Source organism: Ctenocephalides felis, unplaced genomic scaffold (assembly GCF_003426905.1).
Source record: "Ctenocephalides felis isolate EL2017-DRISC unplaced genomic scaffold, ASM342690v1 CF-g0.4_SCAFFOLD_01604, whole genome shotgun sequence".
NCBI lineage: Eukaryota > Metazoa > Arthropoda > Insecta > Siphonaptera > Pulicidae > Ctenocephalides > Ctenocephalides felis.
In genome coordinates, this window is record NW_020537758.1 from 58,156,164 (window position 1) to 58,184,026 (window position 27,863).

The 27,863-nt window shown below is 33.0% G+C and overlaps 2 protein-coding genes across 4 annotated transcripts in view; one reads left to right on the top strand and one right to left on the bottom strand.

Moving 5' to 3' along the window:
• Window positions 1–611: 611 nt before the first annotated feature.
• LOC113373134 lies at window positions 612–7,117 on the top strand. 2 transcript variants are annotated; one of them, XM_026613449.1, is made up of 7 exons: window positions 612–738; window positions 934–1,046; window positions 1,124–1,379; window positions 1,957–2,099; window positions 2,526–2,742; window positions 6,534–6,696; window positions 6,861–7,117. In XM_026613449.1, the coding sequence occupies exons 1-7, from the start codon at window positions 733–735 to the stop codon at window positions 6,998–7,000; spliced, it is 1,038 nt and encodes a 345-aa protein (XP_026469234.1). In that variant the 5' UTR covers window positions 612–732; the 3' UTR covers window positions 7,001–7,117. The 2 variants fall into 2 exon arrangements, with proteins under 2 accessions (XP_026469234.1, XP_026469235.1); XM_026613450.1 differs by having other exon boundaries at window positions 1,960–2,099.
• A 740-nt stretch (window positions 7,118–7,857) lies between these two features.
• The window catches only part of LOC113372468 (ADAM 17-like protease), a 45,642-nt gene continuing 25,636 nt past the window's right edge, over window positions 7,858–27,863 (bottom strand). For both annotated transcript variants that reach the window (XM_026612803.1, XM_026612802.1), the window contains exons 10-12: window positions 23,700–23,815; window positions 19,894–20,159; window positions 7,858–8,167 (exon numbers count right to left, since the gene is read on the bottom strand). In XM_026612803.1, coding sequence (XP_026468588.1) covers window positions 8,131–8,167; window positions 19,894–20,159; window positions 23,700–23,815 — 419 coding nt within the window. In that variant the 3' untranslated portion in view covers window positions 7,858–8,130. The remainder of the gene's footprint in view (window positions 8,168–19,893; window positions 20,160–23,699; window positions 23,816–27,863) is intronic.

The following is a 27,863-nucleotide window of genomic DNA, read 5'->3' on the forward strand; positions in this document are numbered from 1 at the left end:
TAAATGATTCAAAGAACCTTCTGCTTGTCTTAACAAAATAATTGATTTTGGGGAAAAAAAAATTTATTTCAAATTTTTTTTTCAAATTTTTTTTTTCAAAAAAAAAATTTTTGTATATCGAAAATAATTCAGATTTTATTTTTAATTCTGACTATAGTTCTAATATACTTTAAACAAATATTTTCAACTTTGCAATTCAGTTTATATAATTCTTATAAATATTAGACAATGTTACAATAATTATTTATAACAATCTATTTGAAAACATTCAGTATTCCTCGAACATTTCGTTACGGTACGGGAAGTTCCAGCAATTTGCCTTAAGGCACCATGCCATACACCCCACTAGTAATTATAATTTTATTCAGTAACGAAATAAATTTGCCAAATAGAGATATTGGAGCTGAATGTTGGGAAAGTGCGCCACACGAACGAACGAAAACGAACAAACATGATAAATAATAATATGCGCAGATTACAAATTTCTAACAAAAGCGACCCACGCGCATATCAAAATCCACGTCGTTCGTGCTCGTTCGTTAGGTGTGGACGCACCTTAATGCGTCCCCAAAATGTTCCAGTTCTAGTTTCGACCGCTTGTTTTGGCGGCTGCGATGATTTGGCGGTAAATCGTACTCTCTATCCTAAACGATATAGTGATATTGCACCCCATGTACTGACTGAGATCATACAGTTACTAAAGTATTGTTTTAATTCAGGTTGAAATAAACAATGCAGGTGTGTATATAATGGAACATTTAATTACATTATACTTAATTACTTATTAAAATGTTGAAGGTTATCATAACCATACAAGTCGCATACATTGTTGCAGTGATATATTTTTTCCAATTGTGCAATTGTTTTATAAATCATAGTGTGTTGAATTTATCAAATATTTACTATATAATATAAATACTAAATGTATTTTAGTGCCAATTGGAAGAAAAGCCATACTCTTGTTCGCTCCAAGAAACGGACTTATTTATTAATGATTATATTGAGAAGGTACTAGAAGAAAAACCCGTTCAGCAACACTTCGAGAAGTAAAATTATTTTATAAGATTAAGATATTCAATATTATAAGAATTAGAACTCTTATTATCTTTTCTTTATTATTTAGGTGTCATATTTCAACCTGTTCTAATATATATTTGACTGAAAACTATTTTACACAACCCGCAATCACTTGCATTAATAAGCAATCCAAAGGTAATTGTGCTCATCAAAGTCAAGATACTATTATTGAAAATAATAATAATAATGGGTACGAAAAAATACATGAAAAAAGTGATCAGATTATGGAAAGCAAACAACATTTATTAAGATCAAGAAATTTTTCATGTCGTTCTAACGCTGAGGAATATAATAATAATATGGTAATGTAACAAATCTTAGTTATATACTGGTTTTTATTGAAGTTGTTTTTTTTAAAGAAAACCTTCAAGAGAATGTTTATCATTTCTCATAATATAGATCATGAATTCAGCCTTTTTAGATTTAATACATTAATTTTATTAAATTATATAAAATATATTAATTCCATATATTGAGGGAATCATTGATTTGTGGTGCTATCACATCATGGTCCCGATTTTATTATCCTCAGATTTATGATTATTGTTATTCAAAAAACATATTGTTGGTGATATCAGAGTATTCTGCTGATGTATTCTTTATTCTTTACTCTAACAATAAGCTATATTTATCACATTGCAGAACAATTAACTAAATTCTGCAGAATTTATCTATTAGCTAAATTAGTCTGGAATGCCATACAAAAACTAGCTTTCAATATTTTGTCAAGGAGATTTTTTTGTTAAAATATATACAATTGTATAGTAAACTTTCCTCCAATCGCATCTAATGAGATATGATAATATTTATTATCAATTTTCAAACTGATATTTGATCATGTTGTAACTCATTATTTTATCATTTGCTTGTATATTTCAGCAGAATCAAAATGCATGTGAAATAATAGCTGATGGAATAATAACTTCAAAATCACTTGGCTTAAATAGTTTAAGTGACTCATTGGCTCATATCGAAAAAGAAAAAAATCCATTTGGAATACACAAAAATTATTCTAAAATTTTGTGAGTAATTTAATTTAATTAGTCTTTTTAATATCTTTATTCATTTATATATGATGCTAATGGTATATTTAAAGCTTGAATTATTATTATTTTAGTTATTTAAAAGTACAAATAGAATTTACAATTTAAAGTAGCTGCAAATTAAATTATTTGTATACACTCAAATTTTGAATTTGCACCTTCTGTGCTCAACATATTTTCCTTACGGTGAATCCATTATCCCATTATTTTTATTTATCTGTACACCATTTTTTATAGTATTTGTACTTTAGAATAACTAAAATACATTTCTGTTTTAAAATTAATTTAAAATTGTTAAATTAGTACAAAATAACCTCTGTATTGCATAAAATATTGAATTTAATCATTTTATTGCTCAAGTTCTTATTACCAATTATAATAACTTAAATTATTATCTTATTATAGTCAATCAGAATGCTTGAAGAAACAAAGGTATACTGAAATGTGTTTTAATCAAATAATTATGTTGAAAAAGGAAAGAGAAGTTTTGGAACAAAAGTGTCAACAAAATTTTCGAGGATCTATTGAAAATGAACTCTATTCTTCAGCTGTACTAAATATATCAGAAAATTTTTATTTGAACCACCCTATTATAGCACATGCCTTGCAAGAGTATTATAAGGTAAGTTTTATTTCAAAACACAATTTTCAAGGAAATATCAATGATATTTTCAAAATTATGTTTTCAATACAAAGTTCTTAGAAAATTGAAAGTTACAAAACAATTTACAAATTCACAAATACACTTATAAACAGAACTTCTGAAAACATTCAGAAACAAAAATTCATGTTTGGAAATTATGACCTTTTGAATGCAACCTAGAGCTTTATAAAATTGTGACTGTTTCTTTGTTATTGTGGTTAATTTTTGTTACTTTTGTTTATTTAAACTTTGGAACTGTAACCATCATGAATATCATTTCTAGGACAATAGTCAAAAATAATGACACAATTGCCCCAAGTTTCAAGAAATAAGACTTTTCGTTGAACTAAGAATTTAAAATTTAACGTGGTGTATGGCATCATGCCTTAAGGCAAATTGCTGGAACTTCCTGTACCGTAACGAATTCGAGGAGTATTAAATGCTTTCATATAGATTATATAAATACTGTAATTTTATTCTTATTTTATAGACAAAATATAAGAGATTATGTATTGGACGACTATGTTTATATATAAGGTTTTCAAATATCTCCCTTCCGCCTTTTTGTATTATAAACCAAGAGCAAAAAAGCGGAAGGGAGATATTTGACAACCTAATATGTATTACAGAAAAGTAAATAAACAAAGCTTAAGGGGGTCTTCCTATGTCATGAGTTGAAAAAATCGATTTTTTTTCTTTTCATATTTCGGTAGATTACACAAAATAAACATATTAAAATAACATATTAAAATTTCAAATCGATATCTCAAATAGTTTTTGAGTTACAGCCATTTAAAAATACATGTAGTATATAGTACAACGATCATTTTATCTTTAAACGCGTTTTTCTCAAAACTGTGTTTTTCAAACTTTCCTCCATTGTATCTCAGAAACGGCTGGACCGAATTACTTGAAATTTACAGGGCACACTCAATATATTTAAACGCATGGAATAAACTATTATCAATCGAAAATTTTGAAAACTTCGATTTTTTTATAGCAAAAAATAAAAAAAAAAAACGCCTAATTTGCAACTTTTATTTCAAATGTCTATAAAACATCCAATTTTTTTTATATTCATTTGATTGTAGTTCATTCCGTGCTTTTAAGCCTACAAATTAAAACGCCGTTTATTTTTTTTTGGTCAGATAAGCCGATCAGCCGTAATCGTGGAGACAGTGGGAGCTCTTTTTTTCGAGGCGAGGGTGTTCAGAGCGCTGTAACTCTAGTTTGACTGAATATTTTTAGCTGAAATTTTATATTTATACTGTCGAAATATGTGTTAATAAATGATAAAAACTTGAATCTCTAAATATTTACTGGCTGTAGAAAAAAAATCCTAAAATATCCCTAAAAAACAGGCCGTAACATAGGAAGAACCCCTTAAGCAATCGGATTTAAAATGAAGGACATTATCTAATATTTATAAGAATAAATCGTAGATTTTTTCATAAATTGATATGGTCCTTTTTAAAAAAATAAATCGAATAATGTAAAACAATTATTGTTTTTTGTAGATGTTTTGGAACTAGATACGACGTTTCGGAACTAGATACATTCCATCATCAGTTTTTTTTTTTGTCAAAACATTTTCTTATATAGACTAACTCTATTTATGATGAAGAATACAGAATATTAAGTAAAAAAGTTTTTTTTAATATAAAGGAATGGATTATGCACCAGACAAAAGTAAAGAAAGGTATATAAAAGTAAACTAGCTGTAAGTGGAATTCTGTCTTGAGGCAATTATGGCATCGTGCCTTAAGGCAAATTGCTGGAACTTCCCGTACCGTAACGAAATGTTCGAGGAATACTGAATGTTTTCAAATAGATTATTATAAATATTGTAACATTGTCTAATATTTATAAGAATTACATAAACTGAATTGCAGAGTTGAAATTATTTGTAAAGTATATTAGAACTATAGTCAGAATTAAAAATAAAATCTGAAATATTTTCGATATACACAAAACTAAAAAAAAAAAAAAAATGGAACAAATTTTTTTTTCCAAAATCAATTATTTTGTTAAGACAAATAGAAAGTTCTTTGAATCATTTAAATCGGACGCTTAATTCTCTCAAAAACTGCCATTTTTTACATATTTAGCTCCGTATCTTCAAAATGGCTGGGCCTGCCTTTGCCAAAACTAATAAACACTTCTCCCAATCATTACTAATTGAATGTTTTTTAGATCATTCAAATCGGATACTCCATTCTCTCAAAAATTAGATTTCTATTTTCTGCACTTTTTGCTTCGCATCTCCGAAACGGCTGGACCTGCCTTTGCCAAAAACTAATCTGCTCTTTTCCCTATCAATAGGAATCGAATGTTTTTTGAACCATTCAAATCGGTTGATCCGTACGCCCGAAAATGTGGGCGAAAATTTGTATCCATACATACATACTCACACACACACACACACACACACACACATCTATTTTTTCTGAAGTATGTCAAAATGTTCAGAAACCTTCAAAACGTCGAGAAATGTAAAAATTTTCAATTCCGATTTTCGGCCCATTACAATAACTTATAATACGGGAAGTTAAAAATAAAAAATTAAAAAAAAATCTAGTAAATCAAAAATAAAATTGTGTAACAAAATTTATTTACCTGCAATATTGATCTATATATCCATATCACTATTTTTTTGTTAATTTTATCTTTTGCAAAAATTGTGATAAAGAATACATTAGCCAAACATCACAATGAATCCAAAAGACAACATGAATTAAGTGTTATTCACCATAAAAATCGAAGTTTTCAAAGCATTCTAGTCCAACATTCCATTGAAAATTCTCATTTCTATGTCTTTGAACCCAATATTTCATATAGAGGATTGCACTTTTAATAGACTTTTTTCAGAAAATAGTTTAATCTTCTTGAATTCGCCAAGTTGTGTTAATAAAAGATCAGATCATAATATCATTCATGACTCGTATCTAAATTTTTTAAATCTAATTAAAAACGATTAATTTTAGAATGATTTTATGTGTATGTAGACATATATATGCAGTGTTTGTGTGTGCATTATATATATATATATATATATATATATATAATTTTTATTTCGACGAATGGGCTGCCAGTTACTTTGAAATATATATATATATATATATTAGGGTGGTCCTTAAAATGGTCATTTTCGAATTTCCTTGCTCCCAGGGGCTCAAATGGTTCCAAATAGATAAAAAACAATTCTCTGAAAATTTTAGCTCTTAATATTAACGTTTAGATAGAGCGCAATTCAATCAAAGTTTTGTATGGAAATAGCATGAAAAAATTTTCAAAAATTTTAAAAATGTTTTTTAAATGTAATTTAGCGAACAAATGAATAAAAAAAACTCATTCATTTGTCGCTAAGTTATACTTAAAACATTTTTTTTTAATTTTCAAAAAATTTTCCATGCTCTTTCCATACAAACTTTGATTGAATTGCGCTTTATCTAAACGTTAATATTAAGAGCTAAAATTTTCAGAGAATTGTTTTTTATCAATTTGGAACCATTTGAGCCCCTGGGAGCAAGAAAATTCGAAAATGACCATTTTAAGGACCACCCTAATATATATATATATATATATATATATATATATATATATATATATATGAATTTCAGACAAAGCACATGAAAATCATTATATGACAATACTCATTTTAAGATCAGTTTAAAATACTTTCGATTTCTTTTACTTAAGTATAAAATTTTTTATATTGGTATATAATGAATTTTAGACATATATAAAATTATCTTTTTACATTCACACAGGTTTCTGAATTGATTGATAATTTAAAATTGATTAATATACCCATTGGTCGAGCCTTACCAGTTTACGAAATGGACCATTGGGAGCAAGTAATACACGATGCTTATCAAAATGGAAGACTGGAGTATAATCGAAGATTAAAGAAAACACATCTTTCAACTGAAGGTAATAATCATATAGATTAATTCTGAAATAATAGTATTGGTAGAAATATAGATATAAATTATAGATATAGTTATTCAGTAGGTATATTCAACTATAACTACAGCAATAAATGTTTTATTTGCATTATTTTTTCAAATCAACAATTTAATTAATTCTGGTTTCAGAAATGAATGTTTATCGAAGAAAAATGCAGCAGTTACATCAATGTTTTCGTACAGTACGTACATATCTTTGGTACATTCAAGTTATTCTTGAAGCCAATGTTATGCAACAGTTAGATACTAATTTCAATTCATTTATATAAGTAGGTAAATCTTCATTTAGCTAGTAATTAATAATTGTAATATGACAAACTATCTAGTCCAATTACCTGCAATAAACTGATGCCTTAGAAAAGGCACAATATAATATATTAAATTGTTCATACGACATTATTATAAATCTAATTTATGTTTCTGAAATTGCACAGTACTTATTAGTTATTTATTTTATTTGAAGTTAAAATGATGGAGAAAAGAAATCAATATCTTCAAACAATTTTTAAATCTTCATCATAATAAAGCATTAATCTTACTCAAAAATGGCTTAGATAATTTAAAAATAGAATTATTAATTTCCATTTTATATTTTATTCATCCAAATTCTGCACGATCATTAACAATACATTACATTACCCATATGCGAAATTACTACAATTGTGAATTTCTCAATTACAAAATATTTGGTACACATAATTTTTCATATAAATTAATATAATTTGAATTGTATATAACTTAACTAATTTATGAATTACTTCCATTATTATTTATGTACTACTATATTAGTTGTAATTTTATATTATTAGTTAATACTTATATAAGTTAATACTCAATTTTATTTATACTTTAAACAATCCAAAAATTAATATCACAACTAGTAATGTGTCAATTCGAATCAAATGATTTAGTGCCTGCTTAATAATACAAATTAAAATGAAATATTAGTTATTTATAATCAAATCAATTGCAGCAGCACCTTCTGCCATCTAATTTTAGATTGAAAATGAACCGAATCAACCAAGTATATATATATATATATATATATATATATATATATATATATATATATATATATATATATATATATATATATATACTTTTTAAATATTGATTAACTTTGGGTTGTATCTTGAATAATTATCAAATGGTAATTCAATATTTTAAAATTACCTGATAGATCAATTTGTATTTACAAATGTTAAATTTATTGGATATTGAAAGTACTTTGTAACAAATTGTCACATGGGCATTTTTTTCTTGCAAAAGGTGAATCAGGATAATATCGAATTAGCACAGAACTAAACTTGATTTTGAGTTTAAAATTGAATCATATTTAGAGTATGTACTAATATTTATCTGCCAGCATTAAAAAATATTTTCCGAACCATTGGATGTTTTATTGGCCTGTAATATTAGCTCTCTGTCTTGGAACGCTAAAAAAAAAAAAAATATATATATATATATATATATATATATATAAACATATATTATAATAAGAAAATGATCATTATATATATATATATATATATATATATATATATATCAGGGTGGTCCTTAATATGAACATTTTCGAATTTCCTTGCTCCCAAGGGCTCAAATGGTTCCAAAAACAAATCTCTGAAAGTTTTAGCTCTTAGTATTAACTTTTAGATAGAACTCAATTCAATCAAACATTGTATGGAAATAGCATGAAAAAAATTTTGAAAATTAAAAAAAAAAAAAAATTCAGACGTTAGCGACAAATGAATTAAAAGTGAAAATTTTTATCATTTTTTATTGAAAATTCGACGCTCTGCATAATTTTTGAAAAAAATTTCATGCTATTTCTATACAAAACTTTGATTGAATTGCGCTCTATCTAAAAAACAATATTAAGAGCAAAAACTTTCAGAGAATTGTTTTTTATCAATTTGGAACCATTCGAGCCCTTGGGAACAAGGAAATTCGAAAATGTCCATATTAAGGACCACCCTAATATAAATATAAATATATATATATATATATATATATATATATATATAAAATTCACTTTCAAGAGATAGTTTGCAGATATTTGTCTTATTTTTATGAATGTGTTAATGTAAGATCAGAACACAACCTTTGCACAACTCTTAGTTAATTTTTTAACAAATAATTAGAGTACTTATTCTTTCTTTAAGTATTTACATCGATTTATTTTAGAAATTTCTATTTTTGTTTTTGTTTCTTTTACATATTTCTTAAACCTACTAGTCCTACAATAAACACTAAACCTACCAAGGCCGGTCAAAATGACAGTTTCAAACTTTGTGTATGTCTTAGACATTTTTAAACGTTAAAATACCAATATGACAATTCTTAAAACATACTAATAATATTTTTCTCACTCTTTGATTTTAATTATTTCTTCTATTTTGCGAAAAAAAATTGTTATGTGGCCTAACTACCGCGGTCGGTCAATTTGACCGTTGGAAAATAATGTTATTTGGGGAGTTGTTTCCGTCAAAATGTAGGTGCAGATTTATACAAAATATACCAAATAAACCAGACGAATCTAGAATGAAGTTCTGGGCGGAGCGTGAAATCAATAGTAAACTAGTTGGTATTGATATTTTGCCTCGAGGCAAGTTACAAAAACTTCCCGATATGTGTAAATAATCGACATAATCAATAAAAAATATTAATTTATGTCTGATTAAAAGTATTCCGAGTGGATTTATTACACATGATTGAAAACGAACGAAAACGTTAACTCGCAGTATTTTCTAAAAGCTAATTTTCAAAAATCAGCAATTTTTATAATTGAACCAGTTTCTGTAGGACTAATGGCTTAGTATGTTCAATAAGACTAAGTACTCTATCGTTATACCAAATAAATCGTCTAATTTTAATTTTAACAAACATCAAAAAACTACTCATTTTTTCAAACTTTGATAAATTTTTAAAATTAAACTGCTAGTCGTAAGGCCGTGATATTTCAGTAAGTTCTATGAGACCATGATATATATCGCCAGAAAAGTACCATAAAAATCGACTTAAATTTTTTTTCAACAGTTAATTACAAGAAAACGGCTCGGTAGATTTTCACCTAAAACTAATCAGTATCATTCCTAACTACTAACTACTATCTTTCAAACAGTTTTTAATTTTTTAAAAAGCTACCGGTTCGGTAGCATGAATTTAAATGTGGACGAAGCTTAACATTTTTTTCCAAACTACAAAGAAACGGCTCGGCAGGTCGACGCACAAAACTGACAAACGATAATCCTCATCCAGATACATCAAATGGCTTTTAAATTTCTGAAATCGGTTCAGGCGTTTTGAGCAAATGTCGATGAAAGGTCTAATTTTTGTGTGGACGAAAAACTTTCAAAACTAGTGGGGTGCATGGCATCGTGCCTTAAGGCAAATTGCTGGAACTTACCGCACCGTGACGAAATGATATTGTAACTTTGTCTAATATTTATAAAAGTTATATAAACTGAATTGCAAAGTTGAAATTATTTATTTAAAGTATATTAGAACAGAATTAAAATTAAAGTCTGAATTATTTTCGATATACAAAAACAATTTTTTTTTAAAAAAATGTTTTTTTTCATTTCCAAAAGCAATTATTTTGTTGAAACAAGCAGAAAGAACTTTGAATAAATCAAATCGGACGCTTAGTTCTCTCAAAAACTGCCATTTTTTAAATTTAGCTCTGTATCTTCGAAACGACTGGATCTGCCTTTGCTAAATCTCAATCATTTCAAAATTCAATCATTACAAACTGAATATTTTTCAGATCATTCTAATCGAATATTCCGTTCTCTCAAAAACTCGATTTGTATTTTCTGCACTCTTTGCTCCGTATCTCAGTAACGGCTGGTCCTGCCTTTGCCAAAAACATCTCCCTAAGAATAGGAATCGAATGTTTTTTGAACCATTCAAATCGGTTGATCCGTGCGCCCGAAAACGTGAACGAAAAAATGCGGACATACAAAACACACACACACATCCATTTTTTCTGAGGTATGCCAAAATGTTCAGAAACTTTCAAAACGTCGAGAAATGGAAAAAAAATATTTTCGATTTTCGGCCCATTACTATAACTACCCTAAAGGAAGTTAAAAATAACTAGTTGGCATTGGTATTTTGCCTTGAGGCAAGTTACATGAACTTCACGATTTGTATAAATAATCGACTAATCCATGATAGATAAATTAATTCATGAGTGTAACGGTTTTATTATTAAAATGAGAAACACACAATTATAAAACTATTAACTTTATTAAAATTGTTCGTGGGTTCACAGAAATGCGATAAAATAATACAGACACTGAATTAACTTAGAAATAGCGCGTTGGATGGTGAATCAATTCGGCTCGGAGAGAGAGCAAAATGATTCGGGCGTCAGGTTGTAAGAACTCAGAGAAAATTCTTTACAACAACTTTACCGGACCGTTTGTAACTTCAATACTAGATTGAAGTCCCAAGTGATGGTCAGGGTTGAGTAACAACTAGTTAACAATTTCAGTGAGAAATATCATAACCATAAAGCTTTTAGCCGCGGGCGAACTAAACACTTTTGACAATTTTTCGGATTCTGCTAGGCTTTTTATACGATTCCTTCTTCTCCTACTCCCGTAGTGGGGTTGAATTTTGGTGAGGGTGGTGGTTCCTTCGTGTCCGTCCGAGAGCTCCTTCGCATCGTTTCGGGGTTCTTCGTCGGTTCATCTCGCCAAAATCTTCGGGGATGAGATGGTCATTGGTCTATGATGAACTCATCTCGCTTGAGGTCATCGATAATTGGCTATGACAAATTTCTCCTTCGGTGTTGTGGAATGTGTACATATGATTATCTTTCTCACACCCTCGCTTGAGTCACAGGGCAAAGTTGCATGTATTATCGTCTTAATCTTTTATCTTTCTTTAACTTATCCTGACTCGTATGATTAAGGCATCTTATCGCTTGCTTACACGGATGACGCAGATTGCATAAGTTCTTCATCCCTTTCTGTCCGTACGCCTGAGGTCTAACGGTATAGTGAGTAGTCGTAGTAGAATCTTCTATCCTTGTTGTACCTGCGCTATTGTATGCTGCATCTTGCTTCCGCGTAGGACCCTTCGCTTATAGCTGTGTGTGTAAACTTTCACTTTGGTGACGTCACGCGTATGCTCGTGCGTTGTTGACAAAATATTTACGTACAGCGAATTTTGTAAATATATTACGAAATGTTTTGTAAATACATTTCGAATGTTTGAAAATATATTACGAATGTTTTGTAAATACATTTCGAATGCTTGTAAATATATTACGAATGTTTGTAAATACATTACGTATGTTTGTTACAATGATAATTGTTGCATGACTAATACTAATTAAATATAGAATGTTACAGACTCCCCCTATGGACCTACAGTCGTCTCGGCGAAGAGTCCATACATAGAAACATTCTATTGGGTCGTAGCTCTCTTCTTGGGCCGACCACGCTTCTTGATCGGTATCACGGGTGTAGTATCTTCATCTCCTACGAAAGGTGTTAAGGCAGATACGTGGAATGTTCCTATGATCTCATCCGTGTTATCTGGACGTCCTACCTCGTAGCTTGTCGGGCCTCTCTGCTGAAGTATGACATACGGTCCGTCGCGACGTGGAGCAAATTTTGACGTAAATCCTCTTTTAGCATTACTTAGGGTATGTGTGGCTACCCATACTCTGTCCCCAGAGTTGTATGCTTGACCCGGTCGTCGTTGTTTGTCTGCGTACTTTTTACGGTTGTCCTGTTGTTCCTCATGCGTTTCTCTTACTTGCTTGAAGGTTTCGGTCATTCCAAGCAGGTAGGGGGTGATATCCGGTATGGGATTTTCTTTTTCGATAATTGCCCTGAGGTCCCTGTAGACATCATCCGTTGTCCTAAGTTCACGTGCTAGGTTGAGGTAAGCTGGGCTGTAGCCAGTGCTTTTGCATTTGGCCGAGTTCATTGCAAACCTTATTGCTGGTAATTTCTCGGGCCAGGTGGTGTGTTTTTCGCCTACCAGGATAGCTAACTGCGGCTTGAGATCTCGATTGCGTCTCTCCACTGGATTCGCCTGTGGGTGGTATACTGGGATGAGGTGCTGTTTGATTCCAAGACAGTGCGTAGTATGCTGCATAACGGCGCTGACAAACTGGGAACCGTTATCGCTGATGAGCCTCCTTGGAAATCCGAATCGTAGAAATACCTCGTCTATAAGAGTCTTTGCACACTCCTGGGCTGTGGCGTTTTTGAGCGCGAAGAGTTCCACCCATCTGGTCGTTGGATCCTCAACAATAAAAATCCATTTTAGATCATCCTCTGATGCCGGTAAGGGTCCAAACAGATCCATAGCTATCACCTCAAATCTCTGCTGTAGTGGTGGCGTTTGTATCAGTCCTGCTGGCTTCTGATTCGTGGCTTTGTACCGCTGGCACTCCACGCAATCTTTCAAATGTGCTATGATATCCCGCCGCATACTGGACCAATAATATCGTTGGCAGATTCGTCCTATGGTGCGTTCGATGCCTGTGTGTCCTGCGGTGGAGGCATCATGATATTCGCGTAGGATATCTTTGACTTCGTGTGATGGGACTACCAGCTGTGGCTCTTCTGCGTCAGAGTCCGGATTATATCGGTATAGAACCCCTTGGTACATAACATACCCTCGTTCTGTCCATCTCTGGTAGTCTTGTCGATCTTCTGTTGCTTCGAAAGAGTCAATTATTTCTCGTAGTTTGGTGTCGTCCATCTATCCCTGTCGCGTTTCCGTCGCGCTTCGGCTTGGGTAGTCAATCGAGACGAGTCCAATTTGTACGGATGTAGACCCCTTATCGTCGATATTGGGTCGTGATAATGTGTCTGCTACTACGTTGATTCTACCTGGCGTATAGTCAATCTGGAGATCGTATTGCTGCAATAGTAATGCCCACCGCGCCAGTCGTCCACTGGGCGATTGTAGTGTCATCAACCACTTCAGAGGCCGGTGGTCTGTAGCTATGGTTATCTTTGCTCCTTCGATGTAGCCGCGAAACTTGTTGACGGCCCATACTACCGCCAATGCTTCGCGTTCCGTGGTGCTGTAGTTTCTTTCAGCCGGGGTTAGGAGTCGACTAGCGTATTCGACTGGTCTTTCGTCGGCGCCTTCTCCTTGTAATAACACTCCCCCTAGAGCGTAACTGCTGGCGTCGGTGCGTAGAATATATGGCTTCATCTCATCGGCTTGTCTTAGGATTGGACTTGTCATTAGTGCTGTCTTGAGACTCTGAAAGGCGTTTTCCTGATCCTGTCCCCATATCCAGTCGTGGTTCTTCTTCTTCAGTTGACTTAGGGGTTGTGACACTTTCGCGAAGTCTGGAACAAAGCGTCTGTACCAGGAACAAGTTTGCAAGAATGTTAGCAACTCTTTCACGTTCCTGGGTGGTTTCATGTCTACGATGGCAGCAACCTTCTCGGGATCGGTGTGGATTCCTTCAGGCGTCACGACATGTCCCAGATACTTCACTTTTGTGCAGAAGAATCTGCACTTGTCTCGGTTCATCCGCAGGTTCAGTGCACGGATCCTGGAGAACAAGCGTTTTAAGTGGATTAGATGCTGATTCCAATCCTCTGAGAGCACGATGAGGTCGTCTAGGTAGCTCAGGATCGGTACGTCGGGTAAACTTGATCGAAGTCGGTCCATGAGACGTTGAAACGTGGCTGGTGCGTTCTTTAGACCAAAAGGCATTCGCTTGAATCTATATAGTCCAAAAGGGGTTACGAACGCCGTCTTATCGCGATCTTCTGGTCTCACGGCGACTTGCCAGTATCCTGATCTGAGGTCTATGGTTGACATAACCCTTGCCTTACTCGTCAGGTGTAGGAGATCATCTATCCTCGGCAGCGGGTAACTATCAGCGGATGTGATCGCGTTTAGTTTGCGATAGTCGATACACACCCTTGTGCCTCCATCCTTCTTCGGAACCATTACCACTGGGGCTGCCCATGGTGATTCGCATTCTTCAATGACATCCTGCCGGATCATTTCTTCAAGCTCGGCTTTTAGTGCCGCGCGCTTGGTTGGCGACAGTCGGTACGGCGGGACTGAGATAGGCGCGTGATCTCCTGTAAATATATAATGTTCTGCATGATTGCAGGGACCGTCGGCTTCCTTGAAGAGGTCTGCGTTTTTGGAGAGTAGTTGCCTGACTTGATACCGTTCTTCCTCAGGAACCGGGTGGGCTTCATGTTCGCGTAATTCCAACGAAGCTATATGTATTGTAGGTACGGATTCAGCTGTACGGAAGCATGCGTCAAATAGCGAGTCCAGCGTATGTCGATCGTTATTTTCTTCCTGTGGTGCAGCTGCTCTAAAGCAGGCATCAAACAATGTGTCCAGCATCAGTTGGTCGTCCGTATCATTTGTTTCCATTTCTTCTTCTACGTGAGGGGTGGCCGTAATCGTAGCTTGGTTGGCAGCTATGGTTCTCTGGGTTTGCATCGCCTGTGTAACCTCTTCCCGTGGTGCGAAGTAATACTTTTGTGGGTGGTCTTCAAAATTCCACGTGCGGTTCTTCAGATCCAGCACCAAGCCGGCTTTCTGCAAGAAGTCTATACCCAATAGAGTACGACCGTTTGTTGCCCCTGGTATGACAATGAATTGAGTCGGTATAGGTCGGTTCTCGAGACGCACAATCGTCGTAGTTCTTAGGACTTGCGATAATTTTGATTCTCCGTCGGCCATCGTCAAGTTCATCAATATTTGATCGAAGCGGTGTCCCGTGGATTTCAGCAGTTGATACAGCGCATGCCCCGCTATCGATGATTCTGCGCCAGTATCTATGAAAGCGTATCCTACTACGCCTTGTACCTGGGTCCTGATCACCGGTCTCGGATGAAGTTCTCGCACTTGCTGTACAGGTTCGGCTGGGACTGGGGTTGGAGCTGAAGCTGGAGCTGGAGCTGGAGCTGGAGTAGGTGCTGGGGTGGTCCAATTCTTCTTAGCTATCCAGGCCAGTCGCTTTTTGCAGTTCTGTTTGATGTGTCCCCTCTTTTTGCAGTAATTGCACCTCTGGATTTCCTCCGTGGTTAGTGCGAAGAATCCGCACTCAAGCGCCGCTGTCGCCTGTTGTACTGGTGTGGCCGTGCAGACTGGACACTTGCTTCTTATTACACCTGCCTTACCGCATCCGTAGCACGAGATTCGTGGCTCGACACGGGTTTCCGGTTCCTCCTTCTTCGGTACCTGCAGGGTTTTCTGCCTCTTTCGACATTCGCTAATGGTGTGGCCAATGTTGCCGCAGAAAGCGCAACTCTTCTTCTTTTCCGTGGTACTGCTGTCTCCTTTTCCCGCTTCTAAAAGGATTGCTTCGATGGCGCGTGCCTTCTGTAGCAGCTCGTCAAAAGTCGTCACAGCAGTCCGTGCAACACGCTCACGGATTCTCATATTCAAAAGTCCATAGAGCATGTCGATCTGTGCGTTGAGTGGCATCTCATACGGTAGTTGGGCTAACAGAGCCCTCTTCTGACAGACGAATAAGTCTGTGCTTGTGGTTCTGTCTTGACGTGTTCCGAAAAATTCAATGAAGATGCTGTGTGGAGGTTTACTAGGGACAAACGAAGACTTTAGTAGACGGATTGCGTCGTCAAAGGTACTTGCCTCCGTTTTTACGCCTTCCCACCACGTAGCTGCTGTGTCTTGAAGCAGTAGTGGCAAACCTCGCAGAGCCATCTCGTCTGATATACCCTCTATATCCTTGTACAGGGCAATCGTCGTCGTGAATTCCTGGACCTTCTCGGAATTCCTCGATCCGTTGAATCTGGCCGTGCATCTTGAGAAACTGCCTGCCGTCAGATCCGTCCGTACGCTTGCTTGCGTACCAATAGCTCCCATCAAACGTTGTAGCATTTCTTCGGTCATCGTGACTGCCATATCGCTTCTGGTCACTCGGTTGGGCGCCAGTTTTGTAACGGTTTTATTATTAAAATGAGAAACACACAATTATAAAACTATTAACTTTATTAAAATTGTTCGTGGGTTCACAGAAATGCGATAAAATAATACAGACACTGAATTAACTTAGAAATAGCGCGTTGGATGGTGAATCAATTCGGCTCGGAGAGAGAGCAAAATGATTCGGGCGTCAGGTTGTAAGAACTCAGAGAAAATTCTTTACAACAACTTTACCGGACCGTTTGTAACTTCAATACTAGATTGAAGTCCCAAGTGATGGTCAGGGTTGAGTAACAACTAGTTAACAATTTCAGTGAGAAATATCATAACCATAAAGCTTTTAGCCGCGGGCGAACTAAACACTTTTGACAATTTTTCGGATTCTGCTAGGCTTTTTATACGATTCCTTCTTCTCCTACTCCCGTAGTGGGGTTGAATTTTGGTGAGGGTGGTGGTTCCTTCGTGTCCGTCCGAGAGCTCCTTCGCATCGTTTCGGGGTTCTTCGTCGGTTCATCTCGCCAAAATCTTCGGGGATGAGATGGTCATTGGTCTATGATGAACTCATCTCGCTTGAGGTCATCGATAATTGGCTATGACAAATTTCTCCTTCGGTGTTGTGGAATGTGTACATATGATTATCTTTCTCACACCCTCGCTTGAGTCACAGGGCAAAGTTGCATGTATTATCGTCTTAATCTTTTATCTTTCTTTAACTTATCCTGACTCGTATGATTAAGGCATCTTATCGCTTGCTTACACGGATGACGCAGATTGCATAAGTTCTTCATCCCTTTCTGTCCGTACGCCTGAGGTCTAACGGTATAGTGAGTAGTCGTAGTAGAATCTTCTATCCTTGTTGTACCTGCGCTATTGTATGCTGCATCTTGCTTCCGCGTAGGACCCTTCGCTTATAGCTGTGTGTGTAAACTTTCACTTTGGTGACGTCACGCGTATGCTCGTGCGTTGTTGACAAAATATTTACGTACAGCGAATTTTGTAAATATATTACGAAATGTTTTGTAAATACATTTCGAATGTTTGAAAATATATTACGAATGTTTTGTAAATACATTTCGAATGCTTGTAAATATATTACGAATGTTTGTAAATACATTACGTATGTTTGTTACAATGATAATTGTTGCATGACTAATACTAATTAAATATAGAATGTTACATGAGTAGTTAAAAGTATTCGAAGTGGATTTATTACACATTATTAAAAATCGAACACGTCAACCCGGTCGAAATATTTTTTAAAAGCAAATTTTCAAAAATCAATAATTTTTATAATTGAGCCAGTTTTTTTGTAGAACTTTAATGTTTATTAAGAGTTACTCTATCTATCGTTATACCAAGTAAATCGTTAAATTTTAATATTAACAAATGTCTAAAGAACTACTCATTTTCTCAAACTTTGATGAATTTTTAAAATTAAACTACTTGTCGCAAGGCCTTAATATTTCAGTAAGTTCTATAGGACCATGATATATATCGCCAAAAAAAGTTCCATGAAAATCAGCTTAAATTTTTTTTTCAACAGTTAATTTCAAAAAAACGGCTCGGTAGATTTTCACCTAAAACTAATCAAAATCATTCCTAACTAATATCTTTCGAACAGTTTTTGATTTTTTTAAATAGATTCGGTAGTATGAGCATAAATGTGGACGAAAAGTTTTTTTTTTTTTTATTTACTTACATATATACATTATTTTCATATCTCAGTCAGACAGAGGTACCTGGTATGAGAGATTGTGAAAAACAGTTAAAGTTCAACACTTTTTTTCAAATTACAAAAAAACGGCTCGGCCGATCGTCATTCAAAACTGAGAAACGTTAATCCTCATCGAGATACATCAAATGGTTTTTAAATTTCTGGAATCGGTTCAGGCGTTTTTGAGCAAACCTCGATGAAAGTTCTAATTTTGACAAATGCCAAAAAGACCATACTAATTTTTGCAAGCTTTGACGAAAAGCTAAACGAGTTGTCGTAGGGCCATAATATTTTAGTATGATCTAGAAGACTATAGTAACTACCGTCAAAAAAATAATCATAAAAATTGTCGAATTTTTGTTTAAAAACTTTATTACAAGAAAACGGCCCAGCCGATCTGTACCAAAAATTAATCAGCACGATTCCCAACCAATATCTTTCGAACGGTTTTTGAATTTTCAAAATGAATTCAGGATTGCGGGCTGAAACGTAGACGAAAATTTTTTCACTTTTCTGCGATTTTTAAAGAAACGGCTTGACCAATCGTCGCACAAAACTGGCAAACAATAGTCCTCATCGGGATACATCGAATGCCTTTTAAATTTTTGAAATCGGTCCATCCGTTTTTGAGAAAACGCCGATTTACGGCAAAAAATCTGTTCACACACACACATACTTTTTCCAAATTTGGTCTCATTCGATTCAGAATGGCTTGAAACGTCGAGAAAACATGAAATTAGCAAATCGGATTTTTTGACAAAAACATTAACTTCTCCTTCGGGAAGTAAAAAATCGAAATTTTGAAATAAATTTTTATTGTTTTCCCTAAAAACAAATAATTTCTTCACAAGCAAAATGTTTTTTGAATCGTTCGAATCGGATATTTTGTGCAACTGCAATTTTTACACTATTAGCTCCTTATCTGTGAATTTTGGCCTGTCCTTGCCAAAAATTAATCACAACTAAGGTTTGTCGGTTTTCAAAAACCGGCTTTTGAAAACCGATAATCCCTAGCACTAATCCCCATAAGTAGGGATCGAAAATCAAATGCTTTTTGAATCAAACATGTGCGGTACACCCAAAAACCTCGACGAAAAATTGTATTCACACATACATACATACACACACCAATTTTTCTGGAGTATGCCAAAATGCCCAGAAACCTCAAACAAGTTGATTACCATAACTTACCCTACGGGAAGTTATGAATTAGTTTATCACAAGATCTCATTCCGTTAAAATCGAATGAAATAAACGACTTCGTTCAAATTACAAACTCAGAAAAAAATTACTATTTAAGGCAAATCTTGGGTATTCCCCTTAATTTCTTAAAATGATTATGTACGTTGCTAAATAATGTTCTATATTTATTTTATATGTAATTGCGATTATTCTTCATAATAGAACTGTTTTAGTCCTTTCACTTTCCTACTCTTTCTATCATCTTTAAAGTCAGATTTTTATTACATATGCTGTAAATACTACACTTACTAATTACGATTAACGTCTTCTTTGAAAAGTTAAAAAATGAATACTTACCGAACTTGTATAATTCGTCTATGATCTGATGGATGCACAAGATCTTGCCTTTGACTCCAATCAAATTCTTTTTCCTCCATTCTACGTTTTCTTCTGTCAATATATGTAACAACACAACTTGCTGGAAGCCAAATTAAAGCTGTGACTAGTATCACTGTTCCAACTATATTATCCCTCAAGAACAGTAGCACTTTATTTATGTTTATATCTTCTATTATGTCCCAAAAGCGTTCAACAACATCTTGTACCGTTTTTTCACATAGTCCCTGGAATATATATTTAGTCTTGAATTTGATGTTGATATGATATATTTAATTTGAGTTAAAAAGTCGGTCGTTACATCAATAAAAATAGTATGAGAGTTTCTAGAGATTTATTTAAAATTCATACGTTTCGGCTAGCATCTTAGCCTTCATTCAGTGGCAATCAATTTAACTATAAAAATTAAAACTAAATAAATAATATGTAAGAAATTTCATAGGAAAAATAATAATAATAATAATAAAACACTTATAATTTTATATCCTAATATAACTTATGAAAACATCAATCCCAGAAGGTAAAACACACAAATAAACATGATGACATAAAAAGTTGTCGAAACTATGTATTTACTGTACGGAGTTTAAGATAGAAATGCCACATTTTTTCTTGAAGCAGTTTTTAACATGTGTTCAAATTTTACGAGAAATTTAAAAAGCGATGGTCGTTTCTTCAGAAATTCGACACACTATTTAGGAATCACGTGTTTGTTTCGTTCAGGGCTGCATTGTCAAATCGTTTGTTTATGACTCTGTCGTTATGCAATTGCAAAAACAACCCCTCGAATCTTCTTTTAATTACGTTGTCTTCAGAATGTAAAATTTTTGGGTTGAAAAAATCTATATTATGATTTAAATTATTTATATGTTCGGTTAACATGGTTTTGAATTGTTTGAGATTTTTAACTTCCCGAAGGAGAAGTTTATGTTTTCATCAAAAAATCCGAATCGCTAATTTTATGTTTTCTCGACGTTTCGAGCCATTCTGAATCGAATGAGACCAAATTTGGAAAAAGTATGTGTGTGTGTGTGTATGTGTATGTGTGTGTGTGTGTGTGTGTATGTGTGTGTGTGTGTGTGAACAGATTTTTTGCCGTAAATCGACGTTTTCTCTAAAACGGTTGGACCGATTTCAAAAATTTAAAAGCCATTTGATGTATCTCGATGAGGACTATCGTCTCTCAGTTTTGTGCGGTGATCGGCCGGGCCGTTTCTTTGTAAATTGCAGAAAAGTGAAAAATTTTTCGTCCACGTTTTAGCCCGCAATTCTGAATCGATTCTGAAAATTCAAAAACCGTTCGATAGATATTGGTTGGGAATCGTGCTGATTAGTTTTTGGTAAAGATCGGCCGGGCCGTTTTCTTGTAATAAAGTTTTTAAAAAAAAAATTTTGACGATTTTTATGATTATTTTTTTGACGATAGATACCATAGTTTTCTAGGTCATACTAAAACATTACGGCCCTACGACAACTGGTTCAGCTTTAAAAATTCGTCAAAGTTTGCAAAAATCAGTATGGTCTTTTTGGCATTTGTCAAAATTAGACTTTTGATCGACGTTTTCTCAAAAACGCCTGAACCGATTTTAGAAATTTAAAAGCCATTTGATGTATTTCGGTGAGGACTATTGTTTGTCAGTTTTGTGCAACGATCTGCCAAGCCGTTTCTTTGTAATTTGAAAAAAAGTGTTGAACTTTTCGTCCACATTTAAGCTCATCCTACCGAACCGATTTTAAAAAATCAAAAACTGTTCGAAAGATATTAGTTGGGAATAATACTGATTAGTTTTAGGTGAAAATCTACCGAGCCGTTTTCTTGTAATTAACTGTTGAAAAAAAGTGTTAAATTTTCGTCCACATTTAAGCTCATCCTACCGAACCGATTTTAAAAAATCAAAAACTGTTCGAAAGATATCATTTGGGAATGATGCTGATTAATTTTAGGTGAAAATCTACCGAGCCGTTTTCTTGTAATTAACTGTTGAAAAAAAGTGTTAAATTTTCGTCCACATTTAAGCTCATCCTACCGAACCGATTTTAAAAAATCAAAAACTGTTCGAAAGATATCATTTGGGAATGATGCTGATTAATTTTAGGTGAAAATCTACCGAGCCGTTTTCTTGTAATTAACTGTTGAAAAAAAGTGTTAAATTTTCGTCCACATTTAAGCTCATCCTACCGAATCGATTTTGAAAAATCAAAAACTGTTCGAAAGATATCATTTGGGAATGATGCTGATTAATTTTAGGTGAAAATCTACCGAGCCGTTTTCTTGTAATTAACTGTTGAAAAAAAGTGTTAAATTTTCGTCCACATTTAAGCCCATCCTACCGAACCGATTTTAAAAAATCAAAAACTGTTCGAAAGATATTAGATGGGAATGGTACTGATTAATTTTAGGTGAAAATCTACCGAGCCGTTTTCTTGTAATTAACTGTTGAAAAAAAGTGTTAAATTTTCGTCCACATTTAAGCCCATCCTACCGAACCGATTTTAAAAAATCAAAAACTGTTCGAAAGATATTAGATGGGAATGGTACTGATTAATTTTAGGTGAAAATCTACCGAGCCGTTTTCTTGTAATTAACTGTTAAAAAAAAAAATCAAGCCGTTTTTCGTGGAACTTTTTTTGGCGATATACATCATGGTCTTATAGAACTTATTGTAATATTACGGCCTTACGACAAGTAGTTTAATTTTAAAAATTCGTCAAACTTTGCTAAAATTATTATCGTTTTTTTTAAAGTAGGATTGATGAAGTATATTATTTACACATTTTTTTGATCAAGTCGATTATTTACACATATCGGGAAGTTCATGTAATTTGCCTCAAGGCTAAATACCAAACCAACTAGTTTTAATTATTTTTGTGTTGATGAAGGCGCTTACTCAGGTTTTGGCTAGATTCTCCGATAAAAAAGAGCTTTTGTTTAGATATATATGGAAATCAAGTGAGCTATGAATTTGAGAGAAATATGATCATGACATTTTGTAAAGTTTGATAATCAACAAAATTTAATATATATTTTTATACATGGAAATATCTTTTTTATATGTTTATTTCCATAAAACAATTTCTAGCTGAAACACTAATGGACAAGTTGATGTTATTTACACTGATTACAATAAAGCTTTTGTCAAAATTGATCATAACGTTCTTCTTACTAAATTATCATTACTATTATTTTTTTCTTAAAATATTACAAATTATTTACTTATTGTTAGTTTAATTATTGTAATTGACAGAATATTCCACTAGAATGAAGTCTAGGATGTACATATCTAAAAGAAGGAAATACGAATATCGAAATTAAATACAAAGCATGAATGTTGGCATTCGTATTGAATTCTCCTAGATATGACTTTTGAATATATTATTTTTTTCGAAGTATAAGTAATTCATATTTCTCCCTAACATGTTTCTTTGCAAAGTACTAATTTCTTTGAAATGTTTTTGTTTGTGTTTAATGTTTTAATTACTTGCATGTTTTGTTTCTACTGATGAAGAGTCAAATTGGAACTCGAAACGTATGGATCTGTTAAATTTATTTTAAGAAGCATATCTTAGTTTTCTCTCTATTTATTATCTGGATAGATGTATGTTAAAAAGTCTATGTTTTTATATGTGCATCAAATATGAATTAAAAAGTTTATGATTTTATTGATGTCATGGCCGATTATTAGACTTTGTTATATATGTATATATATATATATATATGTATATATATATATATATATATATATAATTCTCAATCAATTTTACAATACCTTATTACAAAAGCCTTGAATACAAGGTGTACCATCTGGCAAAATATCTTGTGGATCAACAGGAAAACATGTTTCGTTCATACTCATCCTGCAACAACGTTTACAAGCGTCTCCAACTAAATAATAAAATATGAAATAATTATTTTAATTTTTTTAACAAAAGTTAAATTATTAGCAAGTTATTAATGGATTCATATGTAATCTTATAAGCATAACAAATCATCTGTTATTTTTGTGCGTGTATAAATTACTCTAAATTTTCATCCTCTCATCAGAAACCTCTATTTTGTAAGGAAATTTAGTATAGTAATTATATTATTTTTATTCTCGATTTATTTCAGAAAACATTTTTTACTGAACCCTGATTCAGATTTTTCAATTCAATGAAAGTGCTTAATTTTTTATTGCAGGTTTTATTTTTTATTTTTTTTTTACGGGTTGATCACCCCCGACAATCTTTCGAATTTTTTGAAGACTTTTTCTTTATTTTTTTACTACTTTTTTAATAGATACTACGAAATTGAATGGTAAATATTCATATAAAAATTAATGTAAATATAGGGTGGAGCGGAGTTTAAAGGTCTACTTTAATTTACGGTATTTAATTGTTTTCTGATATGCATTGATATTTTTACCTTAGATACGAAAGATTTTTTATATAACATCTATAAAAAATTACATGGGGCTGGGGTGAAAAGAACCAACATACGCAGGCAAAGATGTGAAAAATAAGAAAATAGTAAATGGGAAAAATAAGTAAATAAAGGTATATTAAGTTAAAAAATGAATTTTACAAGAGATAAATTAAATAGGTAGTTGTTCTAACTTTGCTCATGAATATTTAGGTATAATCTTTGTAAAAATTTGTCAATGAAGTTGGTATTTAGCATTAGCCAAATAATATAGCTTTTACTTCGGAAAATCACTTCTAATTAAAAATTAGACATTGGGTAAATTTTCCCCATGAACAGATGAAGTTTTTTAGAACTAGTTGAGAGTGGCATTTTTCTTTAAGGCAAGTTACATAAACTTCCCGAAATGTATTATAATTGACTTAATCAACCGAAATTGAGATTTAGATTTTTCTATAAAATTTTCAACTGCACGATTACATAAATCATGTGCGTAGTCATTGATATTGTTTAATGATTTAGTTAATGGTAATATTTTTGACACAGCTAGAGACAGCTCACTAAATATTTTACTAATTCCAAAGCCATTTCTAATTTCTAATGACTTGGCCGATTTTCTCGCAAATCTAATCGCGGCTCCTCCTTCTCGAAATTATTCCAAAGGCTTTTAAATTTGTGATATTCTAATTTTTACTCATCACATCAAAAAAGAGGATTTTGTCACAAATTTTGAGTATCATATTTTTCTACAAATTTTTAAAATTAACGAGTTGTCGACGTAATATTTTTGAAAAAAAAAATTCAACCATTAACCCCTTAGCTTACAATGACGCCTCAGCAGCGTCGCAAGGGATTCGGCTCAAAAACAAATAAGACGCCTCAGAGGCGTCGCATAGTTATCGGTCCAAACACGAATAGGATCCCTCAGAGTCGTCGCAGGGTTATCGGCCCAAACACGAAGAGGACTTTTAAATTCTTGAAAACGGTTCAGACGATTTTAAGAAAACGTCGATAGAAGGTCAAATTTTGAAAGACGCCAAAAAAGCGCTACTAAATTTCTCAAACTCTGATGACTTGTCACGTTTTTTCAACAGTTAAATACGAAGAAACGGCTCGGCCGATCTTTGTTCAAAACTTTGCCCAAATACCAAAAAATATCTAAAACATGGACGATTTTTTTTTCACTTTTTTGCCAATTACAAAGAAACGGTTCAGCCAATCGTATCAAAAAAACTAACCAACATTTGTTTGAACCATATAGGTGAACTTCAAAATTAAAAATCTTGGTACGGAACCCATAAAAATTTACACAAAATGTGTACACATTATTAAAATCTCTATAAAATATCTGATACTTTAATGTGCATATGTCTAATGATCATTTTTGACCGCCAAATAGCATGTTTTATACTATTTTTTATTGTAATTTGAACAGTTTTTCGTTTATTCAATATAAAAAAAATGATTTCTGAATTATTCAAATCGGACATTGCGTTCTCCCAACAACTGAATTACCATTTTTGTTTTTTTTTTGCCAGAAACTAATCAACACGAATCCTTATCAATACGAATCGAATGTTTTTTAAATAATTCAAATCGGATGATCCGTATTCTCAAAATCATCGACAAAAATTTGTCCTCCTCAGTCGCCGGATGAGTTGCTGTGGGACAAGTTGGACAGGAAAGTAAGAAAATTGCAACCAACTAATACGAAACAGCTTTGAACGTTCCTACCGACATTATGCTTATTTATCTATGCCTACCGAATCGTTGGAACAAAATAACGGCGGAAGCATACATTGATCGAAAAAATGCCCGGAATATACGCTGCTGTTATACGAGCAAAGAGCGGATATTTCGAAAACTCAAAAATATAGATACATATTTGCGTGTGTTTTTGTGAGTTGACATATCTATTATATAAAAATAAGTCGAGTTTTCCTTCCTGACGATATAACTCCATAACGCACGAACCGATTTCGACAATTTTGCATTCGTTGGAAAGGTTTCGGGCTCCGCACGGTTTATAGCTAAGAAAATTGAAGAAAAATTCCAACAGAAAAGCAGAAAACATTTTTTCTTTTTTTACATACGGCGTCATCTCTGATACGTAGCATGTACTACAAACTAATATTTTTTATTTGACTGCTACTCATTTGTTTGACAGCTACTCATTGTTCTCTGCTCAGTTAATTTCATGTGACAAACCGGCATTGTGTTCACTGTGAAATCGTGCAAAAAAGTAAAAAAAGTAAGTTATCCGTTTCCTAACATTTCAATTGGAAACCATCATATCAATCATGTATATTGTGCAAAGTTTTATTCAATTTCAACAGCAGTCAATTTTTTTCTTCATCTTTTAATCACCAAACGAAATGTTACATAAAATGAAATCATCTGGTGGTGAAATGGAGTTCGCCCGGTTTGCTAGTTTTAATAAACAATTATTAGTTTTTCATAAATATTGATAGGGTAGGGCGGGGCTAGTTGAGCATAGGGGCAAGTTGAGCAATCGAAATATCTCGAAAACTATTCGCCGTTTAGGCATTATATGGCGGAAAGATAGAGGTTTGGGAGAAATAAACATCCCGCAATCGCTAGTGGCCGCTGGACAAATGACTGAGGCTCAATGGCGTTTTGTTTATTTTGAGACCAAAACGTAAAAAAGTAATTCATCACGAGTTTTCGTCTGGTTTAGTCAAATGTCATTTATTTTTAATCAGGTAAATGTTATTTTTCCATATGATTGTAGTACTTTTAATATGTACAGAGATTCTGGGTATAATTCTCACCGTTTTTTTTATAAACTCACTTTTATTTTGAAATTCCGAGTTGGGGTTAGTTGAGCATAGTTGCTAAACTTGTTCTGTCACTAAGACAATTACCATTAACTTCCAGAAATTAATTTTTAGATTTAAATTACTCTCTGAGTAATAATATAAAGAAATAATGATTTTAAAAAAAATACTGAATATAATGGTAAAACAATTCCTAAGATACGGTTGATTCTACTTTTGGTTAATTATTCAAAGAAAATTACTATAAGTTTTGTTTTCTCTGTCAATAAAGACTATAAATATAGAACTGGTTGTTAAAAACTTATTTGATTTCATCACTAATCGACATTGATCCTATGATTTCATTACACTTTCTCGGTGCTCAACTAGCCCTATCTATGGGGTACATTGAGCATACTTGACTTTTTGCAATTTAAACAGCTGTAGCTTTTAAATTTTACTTATTACCAAAAAATAGTATTAACACTTGTGTTAAGCCATAAACAACAAATCCATTAAGCCGTATAGGAATTTATTGAGACTTTTCATTGAGGAGCTACATCCGTTTAAGTAAATTAAGTAAAAGTAAGTAAATTAAGTACTAGTAAAAGTACCGTTTAAGTAAATTAAGTAAAAACTTGCTCAACTAGCTCCGCCCTACCCTAATGGACTGTGATTAATTAAACTCGTAAACGTTTCTAATCTTGATTTAACTTATCGCATACAAATGATTTAAATAAACAAAATAACAATCA